General features: G+C 31.6%; 1 protein-coding gene and 1 long non-coding RNA gene across 3 annotated transcripts; one reads left to right on the plus strand and one right to left on the minus strand.

Annotated features, from left to right (window-relative positions):
- The first annotated feature begins 14,957 nt into the window (after positions 1 to 14,957).
- LOC123222486 (DUF21 domain-containing protein At4g14240-like) lies at positions 14,958 to 21,425 on the plus strand. Of its 2 annotated transcripts, XM_044645288.1 has the most exons (13): positions 14,959 to 15,556; positions 15,632 to 15,708; positions 15,800 to 15,883; positions 15,976 to 16,089; positions 16,977 to 17,060; positions 17,220 to 17,291; positions 19,238 to 19,305; positions 19,692 to 19,779; positions 19,906 to 19,979; positions 20,066 to 20,447; positions 20,599 to 20,645; positions 20,741 to 20,822; positions 21,053 to 21,425. In XM_044645288.1, the coding sequence occupies exons 1-13, from the start codon at positions 15,352 to 15,354 to the stop codon at positions 21,161 to 21,163; spliced, it is 1,488 nt and encodes a 495-aa protein (XP_044501223.1). In that variant the 5' UTR covers positions 14,959 to 15,351; the 3' UTR covers positions 21,164 to 21,425. The 2 variants fall into 2 exon arrangements, with proteins under 2 accessions (XP_044501224.1, XP_044501223.1); XM_044645289.1 differs by lacking the exon at positions 15,800 to 15,883 and having other exon boundaries at positions 14,958 to 15,556.
- On the minus strand, positions 20,229 to 21,041 carry LOC123222487. Its single transcript, XR_006503638.1, has 2 exons — positions 20,733 to 21,041; positions 20,229 to 20,617 (listed from the first exon to the last, which is right to left on the minus strand). It is a non-coding gene; the product is annotated as an uncharacterized LOC123222487 (long non-coding RNA).
- Positions 21,426 to 27,765: the final 6,340 nt, after the last annotated feature.

Raw genomic sequence — 27,765 nt, forward strand, 5'->3', positions numbered from 1 at the left:
ATTGTTATAAGGCACAATAACCTCTTGGACTACGTCAGCTGGTCAATGTAACTTACTCTATGAAATGTTTACGAGGAGTGTATAGAAAAGATATTAATCTGGGGAGAGATTAATCAACTTGGGCACCATCTAACATGTTTGTAATTTATCTGTCTATGATGTAATAATAATAGTCTGATTGTATATCTAGCCATGTAACAAGACCTTCACAATGAGAGGAAGTTCAATCACGAAACTATAGCCGATGTCATCAATCTAGCCATAATCAATTGAATTGTCTAAGTTCATCTTTGGTGCCCATGGTTCGTTCATCCCACGTATTAGGTAGCGATAGAGGGTGAGCTTGTCATAGTCACAATGCAACCCATCCGATAGAAAAAGTTATCATGGTTTAAATTATGTATTGACTTAGATTATAATTGCAAGTTCATATAAATTGCATGCTTTATTTTTCTTTTGAGTTTTGTCTATATTTTATTGTATTAATTTTGTGATAGTTTATTTTTAGATTCTTACATGTATGAGATTTTAGCGGCTAAGAAGGAACAAGTTCCTATCTTCTTCGTAACAAAACCACTTGTCTTGTACTAGCTCATCCAAAGTTGTTTGGTTATGCTAGTACAAAATAACTGCCTTAGTTACTTAACTGTGAAGTGTGCAATCAAGTGGCTTGTATTATTGAAGACTTTTTTTTTGTACAAAATTTACCTTTATCTAAATGTTTTCTTAATTTTTTGTTATGAGTTTTTTTTTTTGTTTTGACTTAGGTACAGGATCATCCGTAATAAACAAAAATATTAGCATAAACATTATAATCCGAATTGAATTAAAAAAAAGGACACCCCATCCAATGGAATAGAATTATCGTGGCTTATTTTGGGTTTAGGGTATTTTTATTGTAATGATTTTTTGATGGGCTATCTTGTTAATGTTGTGATGGTTTATATTAGATTTCATTGTATTAACACCATTTATATTTAATTTCATGACAATTTATTTTGTAGTAACATGTTTTCTTAATTCATTTGATGAAATAATGATACAAAAAGCAATCACATCACTAAAACAATAATCATCTGAAGTCCAACAAGCATGCTCCATGGCCATTGAACATTAAGTGAAGTCCTCCAAACTTGTATTTCGACAATCCAAATTTAATTAAATAAATGTGGCCAATTGAATAAAGTCTAAAAAAACCACAAAACCATTAATAAATACGTACTAAGGGCTCTCTCGTGGAATATGGTGGCGGCTATGCACTTTTTAAGCCTCCTAGAATGTGTGGATGTGAAGTTTAATGCACAATTTCGGATAAGACATTCCATAAATATTAGCATAAAAACTTCATAGTCTTCGCTTACTACATTTTGTTTTGGCACATTATGAATGAACTTGAATTGTAGCGTTCATAGAGTCTTCGATGGCTAGATACCTTTTGCTATATAATAATTGTTGGCCTTCATAAGGTGTGGCAGTGTCTTATACAGTGCCATCAACTTCTTCATTTTCTCTTTGCTAGTGGTATATTCAGTGGAGTTGTATACATACAACTTCCAATCGTTGAAAACTAATACGTTGCATACCTAGTATTGGTTGTCAAAGTTAATAGGAAAGAATACCTATCAAGCAATGTACATAAATAATAACATTTAACGATAGGGAAAAAGACAATTTCCCACTCAAGTTTTGTTGAAATAATAAATATATACTTATAACAGATGAAAAACTCAAACACCCACCCAGTTTTAATCTATTAGGATACACTTATAGATTTTTTATTAGGGTTAAGAGGTAAATTCGTTATTTTACCAATAATATTAAAATAATTAAAATTATATCTCATTTTCCCCTTTAGTTTGAAAAACTAACAATTTTCCCTAGAATTAAGTTTTGAAATTTTCACTTTTTCTCTTAAGGTTTTGATTTTTTGGTGAAACTTCTCCCTCTTTAGCAACCGACATTGTCTAACCATTTCTCTCACTTCTTTAGGCCTTGTCTTCGTCTAGACAAATCAATGAGGTCATCGATTTGGCTTTATCAACTGAAATTAATGGCCACATCTAGAACTATAGGCTAGGAGAAGACCAGAAGGCCACGAAAACATAACAGCTACGACTAATTAAATGAAATATGACAAAAACGTGACGGTCTTTAATTTTTTCCTAGATTCTTCTTTGATTGTTCATTTGCCAGAGCTTTTTTGCATGCCATCAAAGTCATCAACAGTGGTAGATAGAGAAGGGAGGACAGAGATGATGGCCATCGGTGATGGCGTCACTAGAGAAGAGAAAACCTAGAGATTTAGGGATGGAAAAATCACTTTTTAAAATTGAGATCTAGGGGGTGAAAGCCTATTTTTAAAACCTAAGAGGAAAAATAAGATTAATTTATATATTTTTAATAATATTATTAAAATAACAATTTTACTTTTATATTTAATGGCAATTTTAATGAAAGTTTGGAGATGAATGGATGTTTGAGTTTTTGAACTCCCGTGGGTGTGCTTTTGAATTTCAACTAAAAATTAGGTGAAAAATAATCATTTTCCCTTACTGATATCTTTAACTAAATAAACTAGTTAAAGTAAATCACCTTCTCCACATTGGTCCAAGGCCAAAAGTATTCATTGGGTGGTTCGGGTGGGATATTGTTAGTTTGATGTAAGAAAAAAGAGGGTCACTCCATGTTTGAACCCAAATATTTAAACTTACATGCATACGATGAGAGATGCGTGACGAATTGGTTGGAGACCGTTGTCCAGTTACTATTTGCAAAAGACTTTTAAAGTATTCCCAAGAAAGCTTCAATGTGTTGTATGAAAATAAGTTAGATTATAAGTTGAAAGTGAGAACTTAAATAAATGATGACATAGGAATGATGCATACTGTGTTATCCAAACATTGCTTCTTAATTACCATTAGGGTTCACCAGGCTTTGGTCATATAGGTTGTCATTCTGTTGGGTACTGCGAGGAAGACATGTTGGCTCTCATTATCTGAAGCACTATAGTACCGTAAATAGAATGTTGAGTAGTACTTAACCAAGGTTGTGTCAGTGAAAAGGCAATTAAGTATGGGTTGTGTGCTCTTAATTAGAACATTTTTCCTCGTCTTTGTTGGATTTGTGAAATGATTGACCAATTGTTTACCTTTTCACAAAACACGTCCAAATGGTAACTATTTTTTGGTAGTTGGAGGTTTCTCAACATTTTTTTATGAGACATCTTTCTACTGTTGCATATCATTATCCGATAAGACATCTACCTATTTGAAAAAAATTATCTGTCATTAGTCTATAACACAACTAAATAAAATAATAAAAAAAGTATAGTGAATATTAACTTGTAGTGATCCCAATGTCTAAACATATGAATCCCTCAATGTTATAATCCGATGTATTATGGACGATTGGTGTTCATGTATCTCTCCACGAAGCATCGATGTTTATTGTTGACGGAGCTTCTATATCTCTACACGAAACACTAATGATTGTCACTGCCACTACTCTCGTTTCTCTCCATAAAACACTAATGTTTGGTGCTGCCACTACTCTTGCATTTCCCTATGAAGCATTGATGTCTATTGTTAATAGAGCTCTTGCATCTCCCCATGAAACATCGATGTTTGCTATTGATGGAGTTCTTGGATCTCCCCACTAATTATCAATATTTGTTGTTGATGAAGCTCTTATATCTCCCTATGAATCATCGATGCATGTTACTACTACTTGGTCCCCATCATTGCAGCTTGTTGATCTAGGTATTACTGCATCTGAAAACTGAGGACGGATGCATGCTAAATAAGGAGCTATTGAAGATGCTCATCTAATCCATTGTTGCTCGCAGTCTTGTGAAATGAGTGACTTATGAGAGAAGCCCTTTGATACTCTAGAGAATAGGAGACACGTGAGGTAGACATTAGTAGAGGAGATACACATACATGACAGGAGGCCTTCTAAGACTCTCGGGTGTGTGATATAAGAGGTTGACACCCGTGGAGGGGACACCTATCCATGATAGAAAACATTGGGAATAATGGGTCGAGAGCCTCATGATGAGAAAATTAATAATTAGATAGATATAGTGGTGCAACACCCTTTGTATGTCTAAAAGACATCTTGGTACTGTTAATATGTTTATATTTGGTTTTAATATTTAAAAATTTGGATAAGTATTAATACCAATTTGGAAAGCCAATTTTGGTGTGAGTAATGGATGTGCAAACGGTCAGTTGGTTTTTATTTACATATTAGCACCAAACTTTGAGGACATGATTTTCATTGTAATCCTTATCTTTTATTTGTACACAGAGCATTGGAGAGAGGAAAAAATAAAAATAAAAATATGACCAAGTGGTTAGACTTTGACCACTTGTTTGGAGAAGATCTTGGAGATTCCAATGTGGTTTTGGTGGTAAATTATCAATTTGGCAACAAAACTTCAAGCTAGGAAGAAAGGTAAGTAGAATACTATCGTTCTTGGTTTGATTCTATGATTATGGTGTTGTAAAAGTAGAGTTTTTATATGGAATTAGATTAGTATTTTATGTTTTTAATTTTATGGGAATATGATGATGGATAGAATAAGGATTATGATTATATATGTTGTATTTTTATGGATGTGCTTGAACTTGTGAATGAGATGAAAATGCATAATAAGTATGACTATGAGTCAATGTGTGCATTTTTAGTACTAACGAAAAAATATCCAAAATTTGGATGTTAGACGCCTATAATGATAGTCTAAAAATCTAAAGTTTAGATGATAATAATTATGAAATATTTTCTTTGGCTTAATTATGGTGATAGTGTAAAAGATAATAAATCGATCCCTTGAACCATGACAAATTGATATATAAAGAATGAAAAGTTGCTAGAGAGAGAAAATTTAAGAAAAGACATATATAAGGCGAGAATTGAATGTAGAGTGTTGGAGCAAATTTTATGGTATTTAGTATTGAGATAAAGTACTAATTTTTGGTGTTTGGTAAATAAAATTTATACATGATAGGTTTTGGCTCATTAAAGAAAATGAATTTGATTGTATTATTTTATTAGTTTTGAGATGATCTGTGATGGTTGACAGTCTATGTAATTCATGATTTAGTAGTAACAAAATTTTGTTAGGAAAAAAAATTTAATAATAGATATGAAAGATTTTATATATGTGAATATTTGTAAAAAAAACTAGTATATCAAAGTTTTATATCATTTTACAAGGTTAAACAATTTTTTTTTTAATTTTATGTTTATGTGATGCATAATTGTGCATATGAATATGCACACTCGTGAGTATGCACTTTTTGAATTGTTGAGTTTTGGTGATGTTTTTCTTGATCCATAGAATTTGGTTATTTAACTAATAGATTTTTCTTATGAATTGAATTACATCCAAAAAATGAGATAGAGTAACTATATGACATTAGATAGGGTGAAGGGATATAAAAAACTCGTAAATGAGATAAATATTAAGCACCTGTGTCATACAATTACTTGAGATGAAAGGTGTTTCAAAAGGGTATTCGTGACATAGACTATACACCCATAGAGAGGTGTTTTGAGAAGATAGATTCATACATGCTTTGGGTTGTGATAGCTAAGAGAGTAGTCACATGGCTAAAGTACTGAATCCCTAATTCAACTTAGACCAATTGACATAGATGAAATTAATAATTTGAATAAATAAAGCTTCTTTGAAGAATACGAAACTTAAATACGAGAATATTTAAATATGATAATAACTTCTGCTTACTTAGTGATTTGTCACTTATTTCCTTTATGTTTGATTTTGTAAGTAAAAAATAAGCTAAAGGGAGACGACGAGGTAGTTGATTGGTGTTAAAGGCATTCGAAGATAAGATTTCGTTATGTGATTTAAATGAATTATTTTAATATTTGATTCATGTTATTTGAGTACACACTTTTAATGTTATGTTCTATGATCATGCATTGATATATGTGTGGTTTAAATATTGAATTATATATGATAGTTAGTCTTATTTTGTTTTTCGCCTAAGTCATTTATGTAGTTGATTTTTATTTTTATTATTTTTTTCTTTTCTTAAAAATCATTATTTTCTTCTGATTATTGGTAACATTTCCATCGAAGGGTATGACCTTCGATATAGAGTGTTACAAGTGGAGGCTTAAGGATGGGCCATATGGTTGGAGAAGACATGGGGGATTTGAGACCTAGTGATAGAGGGCCACGTAAGCCTAATAGAGGGTGCCTAAAAACTAGAATGATGACCCCCACATGGTATCCTTCTCGTCATCCAATTCTATTGACTCATCATCTAATGTGATATTTGGTGCTTGTTCTCCCATACACTCTAAAGCCCATATATACCACTCAAACTCTCACTCAAACGAAGTTGGACATAATGCATTTGTAATCATCTTATATTACATAAAGGAAATTTATAAGAATTAATGAAATGGAAGATGGAATGATCAACTTACCGAAGAAGTGTCCAAAATTTTCCAATATCATCCCAAGTCGGTAGTACAATAGTCCTCCACTTTAGCATTCGAGGGACCTAATCATTTGTTTCAAGACTGACATAAGATGATAGATTTCTAACCATCTCATAAATTTAGTACTATATAATGTACGACATTTATGGTTAGTATTTAGAATCATTGGTATAAATTTTAACTTTACAGATTATGCGATACTTACCTAGAAAGCAATAGGTATCCCAAAATATTATGGTTAGCTACAAGGATCGAACTCATGTAAGTAGTGTTGTAGATAATACTCATATTTGTTAAGTATGTTTCACCGCATGGATTCAATTATCTTATTCCATGACACCAACCCTCATAGGTACTAACTAAATACATCTAGATTGTTGATTGAATGCTAAATACAATATCGCAAACTTCACAACATCCTCATCATTGTTTCCCCAAATTCATTTATCAACTACATTTTTTATGCTTGCATAGTTTAATGTCTTGTCAGTACCTGAAAAGTATTCATCTTTCAGTTGAGTCTGCCTCGTATAATCAATATAATTAGACACCTTCGTGTCATCCCCAAAGATCAAACTAGTTACTAGTGCAAACTTAATAGGGTTGAATCAGACTTTAATATCGTTTAAACTAAATCATATTTCTCTCACTAGGCCCCTACAATTAATCATACAAAGTAACATTGCATGCATAAAAATGACACTAAACCTAAGCTTTGCCATATCTAATAATCACCCAAAAACAGGTTGTCCAAAAATATTGCTTTCTGAGTCACAGTTAGTTTGTCTCTAATAACTGTCACAATGTCCATCTTCATCTAAAGCATCATGTGCACTCAAAATTCATATGCCTTATGAAACTTGTATGCTCATTTCTAGTAGTTGATTGCAAATGTTTGAAAATTTTACTGATTCAATGATTATATTAACATAAGATTCAAAAAAGGTATAAAACACAATTATACTAATAGTTGAACAACTTGGCAGGGTGGTCAAGAAGGGGTTGGTGGTGAGCCCACCAACCTATTCTTCATAATAAAACCCAAATTGTGCAGTTAAATCATCCTCCAACATATCAAACTCTAACATATCAATACGAAGAAATCATACTCTAACAAAAACCAACAAATCAACTCACATTTTCCTGCCAAATTTGAAATCTGGTCAGGTTGGCATAATGCTAAGTAGTTTATCCTAAACCTCCAATAGAAGACAACATGAAATACCTTAAATAACATATCAATACCAAAAAATCATACTCTAATAAAAACCAACAAATCAAACATATTTTTTTACCAAATTTGAAATCTAGTCGAGTTAGCATAACACCAAGTAGTTCATCCCACACTTGCAGCAGAAGATTACATGTAATCCCTTAAATCAATCTATAAACAACTATCTATTGAACAAATCAATAAACAACAATCCATTGAACATGCTCATACATAAAAATCCATTTAATATGCTAAAAAAGAGGGAAAATAAAAGGAGAAACTCACCTGTCATCTTACCATGGCATCGTTGGCTATCAATCAATGATGTTTCTTATTGTCGATTGGTGATCAGGGTCGATCGTCACTCATGGGATTGGTCTTCCTTTGGCACTTTGAAGATATTACTTATGGAAGGGAAATTAATATATTATTCATGTGTTGCTTTTTTGGTTCACGGGAAAGCAAGATGATAGATTAAAATATACTTATTTTAGCTCATGAGAAATCAAGATGGTAGAGATTCCTTTGTCATCTGCAAGCGTCACGTCAAAAGGGGGGGGGGGGGAATCCTCCACAGTTCCAAGCAAGGGTATTTTGAGGTTTCTGTAGAATTTGAGAGATATTTGCTAAACCTATGGGATGTGTGGTATATATATATACAGGTGCTTTGAAATTTGGGTAAAAAATTCAATATCTCTTAAAAATGATAGTTATATTTTAAAAAACTGAATTAAATGGAACAAATTAAGGGTATAAATATTATATTAAAAACTATTAGACCTATAATAGAATTTTTAAAATATATAGGGTGAATGTGATAAATTTAGTGGGTTTTCAAAATCAAAAAATTTCAAGGGTATTTGTGAAATTTTAATATTTCATTTGATAGTTTTAAAAATGACAATTATATCCTAAAAAACAAAACAAAACATAACAAAATAAGAATGCAAATGTCATATTACAAACTATTGAGATTATGATAATAGTTTCTAAAATCACCATAATGGCTAATAATATTAGGAGGATGAATAGGATTATTTAAAACTTCAGTAAATTAAAATTTTACATAAGCAATAATCAAGAGCACACACAACACCAACAATATACACAATATAAAGAGAGAGATAAAAAATATTTAAAATTTATAGTGATTCATAGTTTTCTTTTCCAAATCTTTTACGTCTATTTTTTTAAGTAATCCACTTGAAGTCCTATTTGAAGGATTAAATGGACTAAGAGGAGGGGTGAATTAGACAATTTAAACAATCTTTATAAAATTAAAGAATTAAACCAATTTATGCAATTTAATGAATAATGATTATTTTTAATGCAATTGTAAGTATTTCAAGATATATTTCAAATAATCAATACAATCAAAATAATATAACACAAATTATAAGTTTAAGGAAAGTGAAAATCAAACAAACAATGTGTAGTGATTCAATGTAACTTGGCCTACACCAACTTCTCCAAGCTACCTCCTTTGAAGTATTCCACTAATTATTGATTGACAAAACCCCAAAAAAGCTTTCTTTCAACTAGTTGTTTTAATTTTCTAGAAAAAAATTCAATTGATCGAATGTAATTTGGTCAACTGAATGTGACATGACACTTTTATGGCGTCTACGTGGCACTAACCATTAGAAAATTTATAGTACAATTCGATTGATCGAAAGTAATTCAATCAATTGGATTTCTAAAAGCCAAAATACATGGCTTCTGGATAATCTAGAAGTTGTCATCAAAAAATTTGACTAATCAAATTCAGTCAACTAAATTTTATTACATTTTACCCTCTAAATTTTGAAAATCTCAACTTCTTCTGAAACTTTGAAAAGTGACAATTTAACCCATTTTGAAAAACTCTTTCAAAACCAACTTTAAGATATGAAATTTTAGTCCAAAAAATTTCATAATTTTAAATGCGTTATTGAAATTTGATATATAAATTTGACTTAACTCAATAAGTTTGAAAAATGATATTTTAACCCAAAATTTTGAGAGATATGGAAAATGTCAATTTAACCTATTTTTGATAAAAATCGGTTTAACTCATTAAGTTTGAAAAATCACACTTTAACCCCAAAGTATGAAATATATAAAACAAATTTTTGTGAGCGTTTTCACATGTAAATAAATATTCTAATCAAAGCAAATGTTTCAAGATTACAAACATATCTATCTAAACTTAAGCTTTTCTTCAAATCTTTAAGAATTTCTCACTTGAGTTTTATTTTTTATTTCCATCTTGATACTTTTTCAAGTGTATTAGGTAAATTCTTGCAATCTAAACTTAAACTCAAGTAAAATCATTAGTCAATATGCTTAGGGACATATTAGTTTGTTATCATTAAAATAAGACCATAATGACTCCTTAAGTCAACACCATTTGTAAATAATCCTCTTTTTACAACAATTCTTTGAGATTTCGTCCAAATACACTAATTGATCTAGGATTTCACCCAATATAATAATTTATCCAAGATTTTGCCCAACAAAGATTATATACAAAATATTTAAGTAAAAATGCCTAAACAAATGCTGATACAAATATTGAGCACAAATGTTTCTCTCAAATATGTGAGTTGTAAGCTTTGGAAAGACGTTTGGTAGAGAAAAAGAGTACAAGATTTTACATTAATGTTCTCTAACCTTTTCTAACTCAAGGATGTTTTAATTTATACGCTTAAATGGTTAGAAAGGTTGATATAACTGTTGGATAGAAATTTGTATTTGTTGAGCTTTGAAAGAGATGTTTTTTCTCTTGAAAATGTTGCACAAATGGGTGTGCATTTTGGATGAATAGACATCCTTGATAGGCATATCTTCCTTTTAGACAAAGTCAACCTTGTTAGAGCTCCAATGATCGTTTTGCTTCTTGTGCCACAAGCCTAAACAAACGTTTGTTTTTAACAAATGGTTGTTCATTGTTTTACATGCTTGATTCTCTAGAATTTTAAAGCTATGAAAGTTGAGCACAAACGAAGAATGAACAAGGACTTGAATAGATGAAATTTCACCTATGAATGAGCGTGCATGGCTTTGTGATGGGTGTTCATTGTCTTTGCCTTTGAATATTTCATGATGCATGACAACTTGTGAACGAGGATAACTCTTGGTAATTTTTCTTATGAATGACACATAGGTGTGTGACTTTCTAACACACGAGCATGTTTGACTCTTGGCCACATTGACTTAGCTTTAATTTGAAACAAGAAGCACACATGATGACTTTTCCTTGTAACTGATTTGTAACTGAAGATACACTAGAGTCCATATTTTGTCACATAGGAGTTCATGCATTTTTCAAGTTGCATCCATTTGGTAATGTTTTAACATATTCCTTGATCATGGTTAAACATTCTAACTTGGGTTTTATCATAATCAAAACACTTAAGAATCCAACATTATAACATCCCCTCCCCAAGGGTCATGTTCTTTGACAGAAATGTTATTAAAAATTGAGAGAAAAAAAATCAAAGTACGATTTATTTGGGAGTCGTAAAATAATTAGAATCTTTTATAAATTATGCAAAAATCAAAACAAGTATTAAAATGAATCTAAACAGTAATAATAATAATAAAAAATCCATATTGTAATTCAAACCAAATAAGTAAATCGTGTGTTCTAGTTTTATATAACAACACTAAGCAATTTATTAAAAATCATAAACAAGAAAATTCAACATCTTGTGCCTCCACCATTGATCAATTGCCCTATAGCCCACCACAAACTCATTTTGTACTTACAAGACCGAATATAAAACGAGTTCGTGACAAATCACTCGTAAGTAAGAATTTTCATCGTATATTATTATTTAGCCTTTCTAAATTCTTATTGGAAAAAAACATAATTCATTTTTTTTAGGATTCTTATTTCTCTAAGAATATCTATCATTTTGATTCATTTAATTTCTTTATGCCAATTAGTCTAGGCTATATTAGGGATTTGACACTCTTGCCATGTGACTTCTCTCTCTTGGCTATCGCAATTACGATATGTATGAATTAGTTTCTTTTATAACATCTCTCTATGGGTGTATACTATGAACTACGTGTCCTCTTTACGAGTTAACACCTCTCTATGGGTGTATAATTTATGTCATGGGTATCCTCTGAATACAACCTTCAATTTCAAGTATTTGTATGTCATGAGTAATTAATTCTATCTCTGTCTCGAGATCTCTTTATCTCATCACCTTAATTAGGTGTCATACGAATACTTCGTCTATTCAAGGGTTTTGTTTTTATTCAAGTGAAAATTGGTGTAAATATTTGTAATATTCTTCAAACCAAAAATTCTTAACCAAGACTTTATAAAATCAAATAAACCTATAATCGTACGTTGAGTATCCACACACAATTAAGCCACAACAATACGAGCATATATGACGCCTTTAATAAATCTATTTTATATCGAGCTACAAAGACGCATTTCTACCATACGAATGATTGCATGAAATTTCTACGTGACCATTTATCTTTCTAAACCCTTATTTCAGCATTATTGAACCTTGTTCATTCGAAATTTGGCAGCCAAATCACGGCAGAACCATGGTATTATTTTCCAGATTTTCATATAAAAAAATTACACCCATGTCCAATATTCCTTTTTCCATCCTAACAAGTAATTCTATCATTACTATACCCTACTCTACCCAAAGCATCAATTTTCATAAACTCAGCAGATTATAACTCAAGCCTTTTCCATCACCAAAACTCATTAACATCAAAGCCAAGTAATAAAAATTCAATGATTTGACATTAAATTATGGACAGGAAACAAAACAAAATTCAAATGATGTTAAGCCGAGAAACAAACTCACAAAATTAGATTATGTATGGAACATTCAATGATGTTAAACCATGCAATAAAAACAAAACTCAATGACCATGCACAAAATTGAATGTCTGATTATTCAATGACGCAAACCATCATTCACAAAATTTTTAGATGGTTATACACAGGGGATTGCAACCGGCCTCATTCATTAAAGAAGAAACAGAAAGAGACTCAGCATGCATTGACCTATTAAACCCAAAAATCTTTGCAAGCCATTAATTAAACCCAAGATTTCAAGAGCTTCATTTTGTTTACAGTTGCTTAACCGAAATCAAGAAACTACAACAAACAAGCACACATTATTAACACATGCAAATTCTTGTCCACAAATCATCAAGATTCAAGGATTAATTCTTGCAAGAACTAAATCGTAAGCCATGGGTACAACAAGCAAGAACTTGTCCCAAAGAACCAGTATTAAATCAAGGATTTATACAACAATTAAAGCAGCCACCAGTCCATGAAAATCCATTCAAAAATTTAGTAGGAAATCATCCTACTTATCTCACTTCTGATGCTAGACGATTCGCCATTGAAATCACTCTTTACCTCTCCGAGCAATCATTTGTCCATCAGAATAGGTTCCCTCTTTTAAATGATAACTGCAGGCATGACATAAGTCCATTTTTCAGGCAAACATGGCTTGCCAATTGAAAAAATGCTTATCCAAAACTTAAAAAAAAAAAAACCAAATATAAAAATATAAAATTCCAAAATTACCCTTTAAGCTTGTCTAAGATATCACAAATATTTTCAAAATATTGGATGAATAAGATAATTTATGAATGAACGATGTTATGATTGGGTTTTCAAAATATTTTAAGGATTGATTTGTGAGTTTTTAAACTTTTTTAAGTATTCAATTGTCATATTTAAAATATTTTGGGTCTGATATATAGGAGAGTTAATTTTTAAGTTTCAAAATTATTGGGTGATAAAATTATTATTATACCCTTACTATGTAAGTTTTTTAGATAAGAGTTTAACTCTATATAGGAAAGTGCTATTTATACTAACTAGGGTGGTACAGGTTTTGAAATCAAACATTGCGTGGGAAAATGTAATTTACTCCTTTATTTAATAGAATATACGAAAATTTTGATCCTTGTGTAATTAGAAAAAATATCAAATAACTTCATTATAGTTTGATTCCTGTCTATGTCAATTTCAATTTATGATGCTATTTCTACCTTTACTAAGATCTGAATTGTGATTCCATGTATACAATTTAAGGAATGGCAAATTATTATTCGGCCTCTAAACTTTGATACGATAATAAATTTTTACTTTTTTTAATTTGAAAATTTCTTTTTTTTTTACTAATCCGTTTAATAGTTTCAATATTTTTGTTACTTCGTATAATATATAATATGATTAATATTATTTATACTCTTAATAATATAAACAAATTATATTTTTCACCTAACAAGTTATATTTTTTCTTTTTTTGTTCCATCTTTTTCCTTTTTTCTGTTTTCTTATGTATTGACCAAAAAAAAAAAAACAAAGAGAGATGGCAAATCTCAAAGCAACAACTTTGAAATATAAGAGTTGTGCATCATAGCTCATGAAAGTCGAGCAAGGCAATGACTATCTAGGATTTGCACAAGTGATACATGAAATGCATTGTTAGACACCAAGTGCAAGGTCCATGTGACACGGGTTTAGCAAACCAAACTATTTCAAACTTCATTTACTCTTAATTTCGGTTAACGATGAAAACTAACCTTTTAAATTTTCAACATTGTTATCTTTTTCTAGAGTTTTTACTTTGTTTTCGAAGTTTTTAATGACTTTTCAACACTATCTTTTAGTTTTTAACACTGTTATAAAAACTTTTTGACATTATTCTTTTGTTTTCAATTATATAGTTTGACGTTTCTAGTTTCTCATATTGTTTTAATAACTTTATGACATTGTTCTCTTGTTTTTTTTACACCTTTTAATAACTTTTCGACAATATCCTTCCATCATTGTTTTAGTGGCTTTTCGGTACTATTGCAGCAGGTGTTGCTTGTGGTGACGACTGATGGTGCTTGTGCTTGCGGTAGGTTGATTGTATGGATGGCAACAATTAGTGCTCATGGTAGGGACACTTCTATTTTGAGTATCGTTCTCTCTATTTTTAACACTGTTATTTGGTGTTCCCAACCTGTGATCATATACATTTTAGGAAACAATTGTTATTTAGTTTCAATAAATTTTTTGTTTTGTCACTTATTTTATTTAAAAAATTAAGAAATTTCATTAAAATTTTGTTGGTCTGGGGTGAAAAATAGACTTTTTGATAGGTGGGGATCATTTCATCAGAGTCCAGGTGGGACATAGTCATTCGGGCTTTAAGAAATAGTTTATTCTATATGCATATAAATCTAAATCGTCAGTTTGTGGGATTAGTTAATCTATAGTTGATGTGGAGATCTAAGTTGCCACTTGCCTGTAATGGAATCGTTATGTCCTTTATACCCTTCTCAATAAAATGGATCAGGCGCAGGCGCAGGCGAGGGGGACTGATGCAATCATGAAATAGCACTTTCTTCTTCGTCCCCAAAAAGCCAACATCCTACCATCGTCACTAATTGCTATTCATTAACGCCGGATATTCCATATTCGTGTTTCAGCTCTTTCATTTATAAATACACGTCCAATTCAAACCGCAAATATACACAATTTCCAGCAGTCATCCAGCTGCTGACTTGTCGTTTATTCATTAATCCTCCTTAATTTCTTTTGTTGCTTTCTCCCTAAAAGACAAACCCGCGTCACAAAGGCAATTACTCATTTCACCTCTTTCTTCTTCATCGCTCTCCTAGCTCCAACCATGATACACATGAACGACATCGTTTTTGAGCCTGATGACATCAAGTTCCCAACTCCCTGGTGGTTCTTGTACGCCGGTGTGTCTTGCCTGCTCGTGCTCTTCGCTGGGATCATGTCTGGTCTCACATTAGGCCTCATGTCTTTGGGCCAAGTGGACCTCGAAATTCTACAAAGAAGTGGCTCCTCCATTGAAAAGAAACAAGCTGGTGAGGGATAATTCTCAACTTAACTTCGTATTTTTTAATCAAACTTGAATTTGATTGAATTGACTTTGCATGCAGCTGCTATTCTGCCAGTTGTTCACAAACAACACCAGCTTTTAGTTACTTTGCTTTTATGTAATGCTTGTGCTATGGAGGTACTCAATATATTTAATTTGGTTTAATACTATGTGAGTCACTGGTTTTGATTAATTGTATTTTTTTTGTGACTTGTGTTAATTCTTGCAGGCTTTGCCAATATACCTTGATAAAATTTTTCATCCCTTTGTTGCAGTTATACTGTCTGTTACTTTTGTTCTTGCTTTTGGAGAGGTTTGATTTGTTTATGATTGTTGTGGGTTGGTTTGTAAGTGTTGTGATTTTGGAGGGAAGTGATTTGCGAAATATAATTTTTTTTTGGTTAGGTTATTCCTCAAGCTATATGCTCAAGGTATGGACTCTCTGTTGGAGCAAATTTTGTGTGGCTAGTGCGTATTCTGATGATCATCTGTTATCCAATTGCTTATCCTATTGGAAAGGTAAGTAGTAATCATGTGAGGGATTAGTTAAATTTCCATTGTAATTGTGAAATTTATTGCCCTACAACTCTGATAAGATGGATTAAAGGTATTCCTTAATTCATCTAGAATAATTAGGTACATTTTGAAACTTAATGGAACATAATAATAGAATGTTATGGTGGTTAAATGCTACTTGAAGTCCATATGCACGTTCACTTTGGATGAATAAACACTTCAGTTTGAAAGCCAATGAATTGATATTCAACAAATGCATATCCAGTAATTATGAATTGTGATTATTGTAAGAAGTTGGGTACTTATGAATTTTTTTCTGTTTATGATAAACTATATCCATTTATTGTCATTATTGTATAAACCAACCATAGCTAGGAATGGTATAATTCAAGTTAAGAAATTTATTATGCATAAAAACCCATTGTGCAATAGTCTCACTATTAAGGTATGCTTGTGAAAATATTGACATTAATACATGTTCTCAAATTTATAAATGAAAACAATCTGGTTACAATGCAAATGAAGCCCAGAGATATATGTTAATATGTTTTCAAATTTTTTAGATTCTAGTGGCATCAATGCTCAGTGGTCCTGAACAGATATGATATCTAATATTTAATGCTTTGTAATCAAGTCTACTGCCCGACTACACATGCCTAAACATTTCTATATTCAATATTATTGTTGTTTGAATGTTTAGATAGAACATTCTTGTTTTGATGCATTTTGAAACTAGTTTGAACTTGCTTTCTTTGGCAGATCATGTAGTTAAATAATTGCATAATTCATCATTCTAATGTTGTATTCTCTGCATTCTTTGTCGTCGGAAAAAGAACAGAGAAGTTATTGGTATTAATTAAGAAAAAAAATCTAACTTTAAATGCTATCAGATTCTGGATGCAGTTCTTGGACATAATAATGTTTTGTTCAGGCGGGCTCAGCTGAAAGCTCTTGTCTCTATCCATGCACAAGAGGTAACCTGCTTGAATCAGTGGTCTGTATGACCTATTTGGCCTTAAATTTTCTAAATTATTAATCAATTTGTTGCCTATTGTTTAATATCAGACAACAGAACAATTAGGATTGAGAAAAATAACATTGTTTGGTTAACTTGCTGTTTCTATCAAATTTAGGCTGGTAAGGGTGGTGAACTTTCACATGATGAGACAACCATTATCAGTGGAGCACTAGATTTAACTGAAAAGGTATTTATTGCTATAGGTTCTTGCATCTGATTTTTCATCTAAATCTCTTTCATAGGCATCTCCTATTAAAGGTGATGAAAAGGATTCATAGAACTTATGGAATCTATAATTTCTCTATTTTTGACTCACGGTTAAAGGAGAAAATCTTTATGGTATTTGAAGTACCAACTTACCGTTTGCACTCTAAATGTGTGAACAGATGCTTTTAGAAGAGGGATGCTTTCCTCAATCTTTATTTCTCGTATTTAAATCAACTATAATGAAGAGCAAATTGATTATTCAATTTATTAATGAAAGTATCAATCAAAGTGGAGTTATTTCTAGTAAGCAAAATATCATCAACATAGACCAATATATACACCACAATTGATTGAAGAAAACCCTAAGCTGACAAAGCAAACTTTAGTTTTTCAAACCATGCTCCAAGAGCCTATTTGAGACCATACAATGCTTTATTGAGTTTACAAACATATTTTATGGTGGAATCATGAGTTATAAATCCCTCTGGTTGATGCATGAAAATAGTTTCAATTAGATCACTGTTAAGAAATGCATTATTAACATCAACTTATTTGACTTCCCAATCATAAGACATTGCAAGGCTCAAAATAGTCCTAATGGTAGTAGATTTAACAACCGGGCTAAAAGTCTCAAAATAATATACACCTGGAGTTTGTTGAAAATCTTTGGCAACTAACCTAGCTTTATACCTTTGAACAATCCCACTAGAATTGTACTTAACCCTAAAAACCTATTTACAACCAACACTAAACTTATTATCCTTTAAAGGCATAAGAGACCAGGTATTATTAGCCACAAAAGTATTAAATTCAGTTTGCATTGCCTGCTTCCAATTAGGATCAGACAATGCTTCTGAAACAGTACTGGGTTCAGACTTGTAAATGGATGAGTGTGTAGTTGAAATTAAAGCAAAAAGAAAAGGATTGTTTAGTGACAAGAGAAGTAATACATGGTTTTAACTAAGGCAAGTTTCTAGTTTTTGTCTTGGTAAACATTAGGTGGACATTGATAGGATTCTGTAATAACATAGATAGGAAGAGATAACTACTGGATTATTAATAGCAACAAACTTTATACTATTAGGTAAAATGGGTAAAACAATAGTTGCTTCAGGTTCTTTAGTAGTAGATAAAGTGGCAAAAGATGGTGAAACCTAATTTTGTTCAGTTGATTAATATGTTTGAATTGTATTATTGAGACCTAATAAATCTAAAACACGATTCTGTTCAGGTGAATTTAGAGGTAGAGAAACATTTATGGGATGAATGACACTTGTGGACTGAAAAGAAGTTGAAGAATTAGAGGATACCTCATAAGGAATGAAAACAGACAAATTTGGACTAGATTAGGAAACATAAGATACAACAGGACAGACAGACTTAGTTGGTAAAAAGAAAGTAAGCAAGTACTCTGACTCAGACGACATAGGTATAGTACAAGATACAGACACTTCACTCAACTTTTGAAAAACAGGATCATAAAGAAATTGAAACTCAAACTCATTGAACTTAACACTTTGAACAATGTAAATTGTACTAGTGGAGGACATACACTTATAACCTTTATGTTGAAGATTGTACAAATTGTTGACCTTACAACAATTTGTACAAAAATTTTCTGTTGGGTAGACTTCTCAATGAAACAAACATTACAAGGTCCATTCACAAGCTAAATGTGTGACATTTATTTACAAGTTGCCAACTGCTATATTTGTGGCTTGGTTCCTTTCCTTGCTCATGTGCACTTAACTCTAGTAGCCAGGTTGCCTCTGTCACCTTATAAGAACTCAACATTCCTTAACTTAAATCCCGTAGACTTCTGTCCGTTCTAGATTTCTTTTGGTAAATTTAAATTGCACTTCTTTTTGTTGCATCATCTTTGTTTTTCAGGATGAATAAAATTCTCAAGTTTCTTATGACATACAGACTGCGGCACAGGCTATGACACCCATTGAATCGACATTTTCCTTGGATGTCAATTCAAAGTTAAACTGGTGAGTTTGGCTAATGAATAGTCCTCTTTTTCGTAATAGCGTATACCATTTTAGCTTTTATCCTCGAATCTCAGGTTCCGTAATTTTCTAAATTAATGGGCATTTGAGGTAGAACAGGAACCTTTATAGTTGGAACCAGCCAGGAGACGAAAAACAAGGATTCGGCCGAAGACCAGAATATATCATTCACTGCTGAAGTACCATAGACGAAAAACAAGGATCTGGAGGGTATAATTAACTTGTAGGGCAATATATGGATGGACTAAAAATGGAATGGACCTTACCTTTCCCTATCATTCCCCATAATCTAGGGAGTCACACTGGTGCATGTCATTGTCTACTTATATATTAGCTCATTAGTAGATTGTTTCTCACTTCTAATGCAGGGAAGCCATGGGGAAAATTCTGGCACGAGGACATAGTCGTGTACCTGTCTATTCTGGAAATCCAAAAAACATTATTGGTCTCTTACTGGTTGGTTCAATAACCCAAACCAATTTCAAGTTTCGTATGTTGTTTGTTTGCTGTTAATTATAGGTACTGATTTTGAATTGGCTATCCTTTTACCTTCTTTATTTATGATGTTTCTCTAATATTTAGGTGAAAAGTCTTCTAACAGTTCGAGCAGAAACTGAGACTCCAGTCAGTGCTGTTTCCATCCGGAGAATGCCTAGGTGTGCCTTCTTTTATTTTTCCTGGCCAATATCTTGTTTGTCTTTTATCTAAGCAAATCTATGAGTTCTAATGTATGAACATCCAGGGTTCCTGGAGATATGCCTCTGTATGATATCCTTAATGAGTTTCAAAAGGGAAGCAGTCATATGGCTGCCGTAGTTAAGGTTAAAGAAACAAGTAAAAATTCTCATCCTAGCAGTGATGAAAAGAAATTTGAGGAAAACAAAGTCTTCTGTGGAGATTCTCAATTAAAGACTCCCTTGCTGGCCAAGAATGATGGTGTTACTGATGTATCAGATAATGTTAAAATCAATATTGAGAAAACTTTGAAGTCTGACATAGATAAACAAACCTCAACACAAACTCATGCTTCTGAGAAAAACTTGCATTGTTTTTCAGAGGATATTGAAGATGGAGAAGTCATTGGTATCATCACCCTTGAGGATGTTTTTGAAGAACTTCTGCAAGTAAGCTCTGCTTCCACCTCTTAGATCTGGAACTGTCTGTTTATTTGTTCAACCTTTGGCTTGGTTGACATCCCCCTCATTGAAATTAGCCAGTGGAAAATTTATTTTGCCCTCATTTATTAATGATCTTCTGATCAACATTTGATTGCAGGAGGAAATTGTGGATGAGACTGATGTGTATGTTGACGTTCACAAAAGGTATTAGGGCATATAATTTTCCTGGCTTATTATTTTATTTTTTTAAGAAAATGCAATTACTTTATAAGAAATTGGAATATGGTTTACCTTTTCAGGATTCGCGTGGCAGCAGCAGCTGCTGCTTCATCAGTTGCACGAGCTCCATCAAATCGGAGGTTGATTGGGCAAAAGTCTGGTGTAAGTAACACCATTAATTCTTTTCATGTCATATTTATCTCATCCAAGAAATTTGCATGTCTTGGAGATGATTGTTTCGAAGTTTGACCAATTACTTTCAATAATAGACACTTCCTAACCAAGATAAAAATCTGCAGACACAATAAAAAAACTTATACATTTCCTAGAAATCTATATTTTATGTCTAGATCCTGAGTTTTAGTGTTGTAAGCTGATTTGTATTTGTTCAGGCGGGCCATGGTCAGCTACGGAAAAATCCAAAGAAGTCTGTGGAGGATGACTTCCATTCAACAAATTGTGTGGACAAACAAATGGAGGGTCCTCTAGGAAACGAGAGATAACCTTTTGTTCCAGGCTGTGAGTAGATGAAGTATTGTGAAGAGAATCATGTGCATGGTTGTAGCTGTTAGTTTAGTTCTATCTGTCCTTTGACTTTTTAGATTTTGTCACTGTTGTGGATAACTATTGCCACTCCGCTGTCCACCACCTCACCAGCCTTGGTAGAGATGTACACAGCGGATGGTCTGGGGGCAGGACAGGCAGGGCCTTTTTAGCTTGGAAAATTGTTGATTAATGAGATTGAAGAATGAGTTTGTCCTTTCATTTCTTTTGTGGTTGTTATGCAAATACTAGGACTCTAATCTCTCTTATGAATTCTTCTTGTACAGTGCATTTTACCTGATTGTTTATAACTATAAAATTAATAAACAATCAATTAGTTTTACATTCCTTATGAAATTACCTTCCATGAACCAAATTCCAGTAACTCATGTTTCTCAAAAAAAATAATAATAATAAATTGTTTCAAAAAAGGGGAAAACAAGATTATTTATAAATAATTCACAAAAAAAAATATATTTAAAAATAGTGAGATTACTTAGTAAAATTTCACTTCCCAACATGAGATTTTGGAAGTGATAAAGTTGATTCATAAAGTTTTCCCTTTCAGTGTAAAATTTTTGAAATGGGTTAAAATTTATTTATAGTGGAGGAAGAAAATTGTAAATTCCTAATATAATTTAAAAAATCTGTGTTTGGCAAAGGACAATTTCTTATCCAAATTTTAGCTCAATCTCAAAAAGATATTTATGACAATTCAAAAATCTAAATATATACTTATGGAGTAATTTTTTTTAAAATTTTCTATTAGAGACAAGGATAAAATAGTCTTTCACTATTAAATCCTAAACCCTAAAAAACTATATCATTTTACCTTTACAATTTGAAAAACTAATAATTTTTCCTCTAGAGTTAAGTTTTAAAAACTTACAATTTTCCTTTTAAGGTTTGAAAATTTTTTCCAATCAACAAAACCAGTGAGTTGTCGATGGTCAAAACTTTAGGAGGATGGCATTTGGACGTCAAAGTGTCATCCATCATCCATCATCCAAACGCCAAAGGACAATGCTTTGTCATCTAGACGGGTCATTATCTCCTGATCGATAACACTTCTGGACAACAAAACATTATTGATCTAAACGACGCTTAGTTGAGTAGCGTCGTCCATTTGGACGACGGAGAAAGGTCATCCTTCAGTGTCTATATGACGGACGACGCTTCATAGTCTAGACGCAGTCCTTTTGGAGTTTCAACCATCGATGACTTGCCGAATTTGTTGGTTGAAAAAAATTTTCAAACCCTATGAGGGAAATGATAATTTTTTAAAACTTAATTTTATGAGAGAAATTGTTAGTTTTTCAAATTGTTGTGATAAAATGATATAGTATTTTAGGGTTTAGTGATAAAATGACAATTTTACTTTTGTCTCTAGTAAAAAATTTTAACAGAAATTAGCTTACAGTAGGATATTTGAGTTTTTGAACTGTCGTAAATGTCTTTTTGAGATTGAATTAAAACTTGGGTGGAAAATTACCCTTTCCCATCTATATTTTAACAACTCCACCAACTCATTAAAGATAAATAAGATTATTTTTATTTTTTCAACACAATTTAATTTCCATCAAATGTTTTCTTTAGAGAAACATAATTTTTTTTAAATTAATTGTTGGGAACAATCATGCCAAAAATAAATTCTATGAAATATAGTAACAAGTAAATTTGCGTATCCAAAGTAGTGTTTCAATGAAGCCCTTTTGAATACGACATGAGGTATTGACATTACTCATTTCCATGACCTAATTTGCCCCACGTGTTGTATTCCTTTGGGAGACTTGATTTTTGTACTTTGGTTTCTATGTATGGAGTTTATATAAGAAGAGTTTTTCTTCTGTTAAAAGCAAAATGTTGTATCTACAATTTGGGGAGGCAATTTGGACTATGAATAAGAATCCAACTGCCAATAACCCCCTTCACTAACTGCCCTTGGCAATTAAAAAATAAATTAGGTCGGGCCGACCTGTCATGGGTGGACTCAAACCGAATATCTCTCACTCACACATGATGAAAAACCTGAACTAAAATACTTAGCTGTAGAAATCTCATATAGCAGTATGTTTCATACTTGCAAATGTGTCGTGTGACCTCGCAAACAACTTGTACTTTGGAGCTAAATACTATGCATCTGTTAGAAATAGTATGGTCACTTCAATCCGAATAAAACAAAATAAAGTGTTAGGCTCACAGTACCTTAGACTTACTCAATAAAACTAGCTCCCTTTAATCACTCATTTGTTGTTGTGTTATTTCCTATGTATCCGTGATCAAGTCCATTCTCTCATATGAGTGACATGATCGGTTGGCCAATGGACACATATGACATATAAATCTTTCTCTTATACTTAAAATTCTTTATTTAAACTTGGTTGTTTTTCTAGTCATATTTCATAGACCGAATCGTTTGTGGTCATAGGTTCCAAGCTAAGATAGCAACACTAAGAGTAAATATCAAACAACAGTAAAAAGTCAAAGGGTACCAACATTAGGTAATCCTCATAAAGTCTCACACAATGAAAGAGTAAGGATTCATTCTTTCACTACTTTAAGTGGTCGTCTTACTTATGCACACATGGTTTGAATCATGTGCTACAATGTGTATTTTTTTCAAATATCATTCACAACACTGTACATATCTTATAGTTCAGTCGCTACACCCAACGCCTAGCCTGAGTTCTTAATTATCTTCATACTTGCAAGTATTTTATCCATATTAAGAACTCACATCTGACATTCACAAGTTATTTGGACATGGAAGATCTAAATCAGTCATTTTCAAATGTGTCTTTTCATGACCTTATCTTGATCGATTATCAAGATGATATTTATCTTCAATAAATCTTTTCTTGAGAAATTTGTCTGTTATTGACATACTCTCTCAGCATCACATTTCTCTAGAATAATGTCTCATCTTTGCTTGCTCTCTCAAGGCCAAAGACGATTGCTTATGCAAGTGAGTCAATCTCTAACTTACATGATATTACAATCCTATTGAGCTAAAAACGATGTGTATGCAATGAAAACTCAAGAATTTCAAGATGCAAGTTCAAACATAAACTAAACTTGAATTCATGGTTTTCGATATTTTGTCACTAATACAATATATAAGTTTAACAACTTATCAATTGCAGTCTACACAATCTAAGCGATTTAACATATGTAAGATATACTTTTCTTCGAACAATCTCAGTCAAAGGATCAGTGATTATACAATATATAAAATTATATTGTACACTTATTTCATTTTTGAAAATGGAGTCTCTTACAATATTGTGTCTAGTGTCGATATGTTTGGTTATCCTATAACATTTAGGATCTTTTATTTCAATAGACAACTATTAATTCGACAATATCGTCTTGTTTACTCAAATTCATAAAAAATCTTCTTAACAAAATAGTTTCTTGTACAATCACTAAATAAGCTATATATTCAGCCTCCATTGTGGATAAGACTATACATCTCTGTTTTTTATTGCTCCAAGATATGGGTTTTTTTGAAGTAAGAAAACATAGCTTGAATGTAATTTGCATTGGTCTAAATTACTTCCCAAACTAGCATCTCAATAGCCAATCAAACACAAAATCGATCCTTAATCACATAATCAATAATCCATAAAGCCTTTAAAATATCAATATTCTACAGACAACCTTTCAGTGCTCTTTTTAATATTAACTCATATCGATTAACCAGCTTAATAACAAAACAAATGTCTAGGCATGTACACATCAAAACTTACATAATATATCCGATGACATCTGAATAGGTAACTTTTGATATTTCTCTACTTCTATCTTAAGTTTTGGGACATATCTCTCAACTCAGTAATTCATCATTTAACACAAAATTATCAACAGATTTACAGTTTACCATTTTGGATTAATTTGTAATATGTAATCTGCTTTTTCACATCCTATAGGTCAAAAGTATGGACAACCATTCTTTGATGATCATCACTTACTTCAAATCATTTCTAGCTATTCATACATCATCACATATATTGATAGAATTACAAATTTATCATCAAACTTCATCAAATAGACATGGTGGTCTTGATTAATCATTTTAAAGTCATAAGGGATTAACACTTATGAAATTTCAAGTATCAGTATCTAGATGACAGTTTTAGGTCATTTAATGTTCTTGAAGCTTGCACACTCTACGTTTTAGACCTATAATAACAAGATTTATATCTTGTTTCATGTAGATTTCTTTGTCAAGTTCTCCTAGAAAGTTGTCTTGACATTCATCTGATGTAATTTTAAATTCAAATGTGTTACTATAGCTAGAATTAAATATATTGAAGTAAATCTTATAAATAACGAAAAATCCTTCTACATAATCTATACCTACTCATTAGGTATAACTTTTTACAATAAAATGGTATTATATCTTTTTATTAAGTCATCTGTCTTACGATTGATTTGGGGTGAACCTAATGGGTTTTCAATCTGGTGGTGAGTCAACCAAAACCCAGAATTAGATTGTTTTCTATGTATTTCATCTTTTCTTTGAATTCATCTCACAATTTTTCCTTATCCAAAGATGAGACAACTTTTTTTACGATTTTAGGTTCTTTATCATCTTAGGGAATGGTTATGAAAATCTTGTTTTCAATTTAAACGTCACTAGAGTACTTTCGAACGTCCACTCCTATGCAATTGAGAATTAACGCTCCCACTATCTGAAATATATTAAAGCGTAATCTCAATGCTCCCAGTAGATTGAGATGAACAAAGTAAGCAATTAAGGATCATTGATCCCACTATCCAAAATAGATTAGAGCTTAATTACATTTGCTCCTACTATCTAAAATAAGTGTAGGTATTATCTCTCAAGACTCAACTAATGGTCGCTAAGATGTACCTATGCTTATTTTTCTCTCATCTCTTCAAATGAAACCTTTATCAACATCATCCTTGTTAAGAATATCTTTTATGAATGTAGCATCTTATAATATAATTTCAGTTAATCTTTCAATGGAATCCTCCCTCATGAACACATACCTTTTGGAATGCTCAACATATATGATACTTTTCTTTCTTCTCGATCCTAGTTTTACAAACTCATGTGAAAAGCCATGGATAAACATTGCTAATCACTAAGGTTGCAATCAATTAACTTAGGTTTTCTACCTGACTATAACTCATAGGGAATGGAAGCAACTATTTAATAGGCACTCGGTTAAGTACATAATAACAATCAACGTTATATCATCACTAAGGGATGTTGATGTTCTTGCTTACATTATCATTGACCTAACCATTTCTAATAGAGTTCAATTACTTTTCTTCACTACACCAGTTTGTTGTGAAGTACTTGGAATTATTAGTTGTCATACTATTATTTTTTCATTACTTAGTTTCTCCAACTTTTTGAACAAGTATTCACGACTTTGGTGAGTTTTTAAAACTCTTATTCATTTTGTTTAATTGAATCTCAACCTTAATTATATATAATGTCTAAACAATCAACTACTTCTAACTCATAAACGATTAAGTAGACAAGACCGAATGAAACATTGTCATTAACATAAGTAATGAAATATAAGATACCTTCTCAAGCTTTACACCCATAGGAAAAAATATACCTAAATATATAAATTGCAAAAGAAGTCAAACTCTTATAGTTTAGTCGAATGTTTTTCTAGAAGTTTTTCCAACTAGATAATGCTCACAAATAGACGGTTCTATTTATATGAAAGTTCCTAATAAACTTTCATAGGCCAATTTATTCAACTAATCTTGGATAACATACCTTAATATAACATGTCATATATTTGCATTCACGTCCATACATATAGGAGAAGTAAATAATGAAAAATTTAACATAATCAAAATGTAAGGTGACAAACACCATATAACCATTCAACCAATAAACCAAATTTATGAAAGTCAAATCTATAACACTTTGATAAAACACTCAAAGAAATTCAAATTATATCCTAGTTTAAAAAGAACAAGTACTTTGATCAAGATTTGTTGAATATTTAGAGTATATCGAATTTCATGTAGGTATGGAATTCGACCACCTCGTAAAACTCATTTTCTCGTGTCCATTCCTCTTATTACAACCCTTGTATTGTTGCCTACATACATCAAATTCACCTTCTTCAGAATTTGACAAAAGTCTTCTAAAAATCTTATATTATGAGTTACTTGCTCAATGGCTTCTGAGTCCATAATCTATGTAGAATAATACTTTGTTAATATCATAGTACTAAAAAATAAAGTTTTGTTAATTTATATAGAATGAGACAATATCATTTTCATTCAAAACAACCATCATTTCCTAAGATGTTATGGTTAACTAGATCACAGAGATATATATCAGACGTAACTCAATCAATGCAATTAAATACACATTAATTGTTGTAATTATGTATTAAAATTTAAAATATCTCACATAAGATATAGAATCGAAAGTTCACTATGTTTCCAATCATCTTCCGTGACACAAATGCTTAACATTTTAAAATTCAATCTAATTGAGCCAATATAAATTTTATATGAGAATTTAATTAAATTTTACCAATATCAGAATTCCCACATT

Source organism: Mangifera indica, chromosome 8 (genome assembly GCF_011075055.1).
Source record: "Mangifera indica cultivar Alphonso chromosome 8, CATAS_Mindica_2.1, whole genome shotgun sequence".
Taxonomy (NCBI): Eukaryota; Viridiplantae; Streptophyta; class Magnoliopsida; order Sapindales; family Anacardiaceae; genus Mangifera; species Mangifera indica.

What these genes read in the sequence shown, in the direction of transcription:
- LOC123222486 (XM_044645288.1), top strand. Translation starts at nt 15,352, where the DNA reads ATGATACACATGAACGACATCGTTTTTGAGCCTGATGACATCAAGTTC. An exon ending in TTGTTCTTGCTTTTGGAGAG is followed by an intron (nt 15,884 to 15,975) that starts GTTTGATTTGTT and finishes TTTTTTGGTTAG; the next exon opens with GTTATTCCTCAAGCTATATG. An exon ending in TGATTGGGCAAAAGTCTGGT is followed by an intron (nt 20,823 to 21,052) that starts GTAAGTAACACC and finishes GTATTTGTTCAG; the next exon opens with GCGGGCCATGGTCAGCTACG.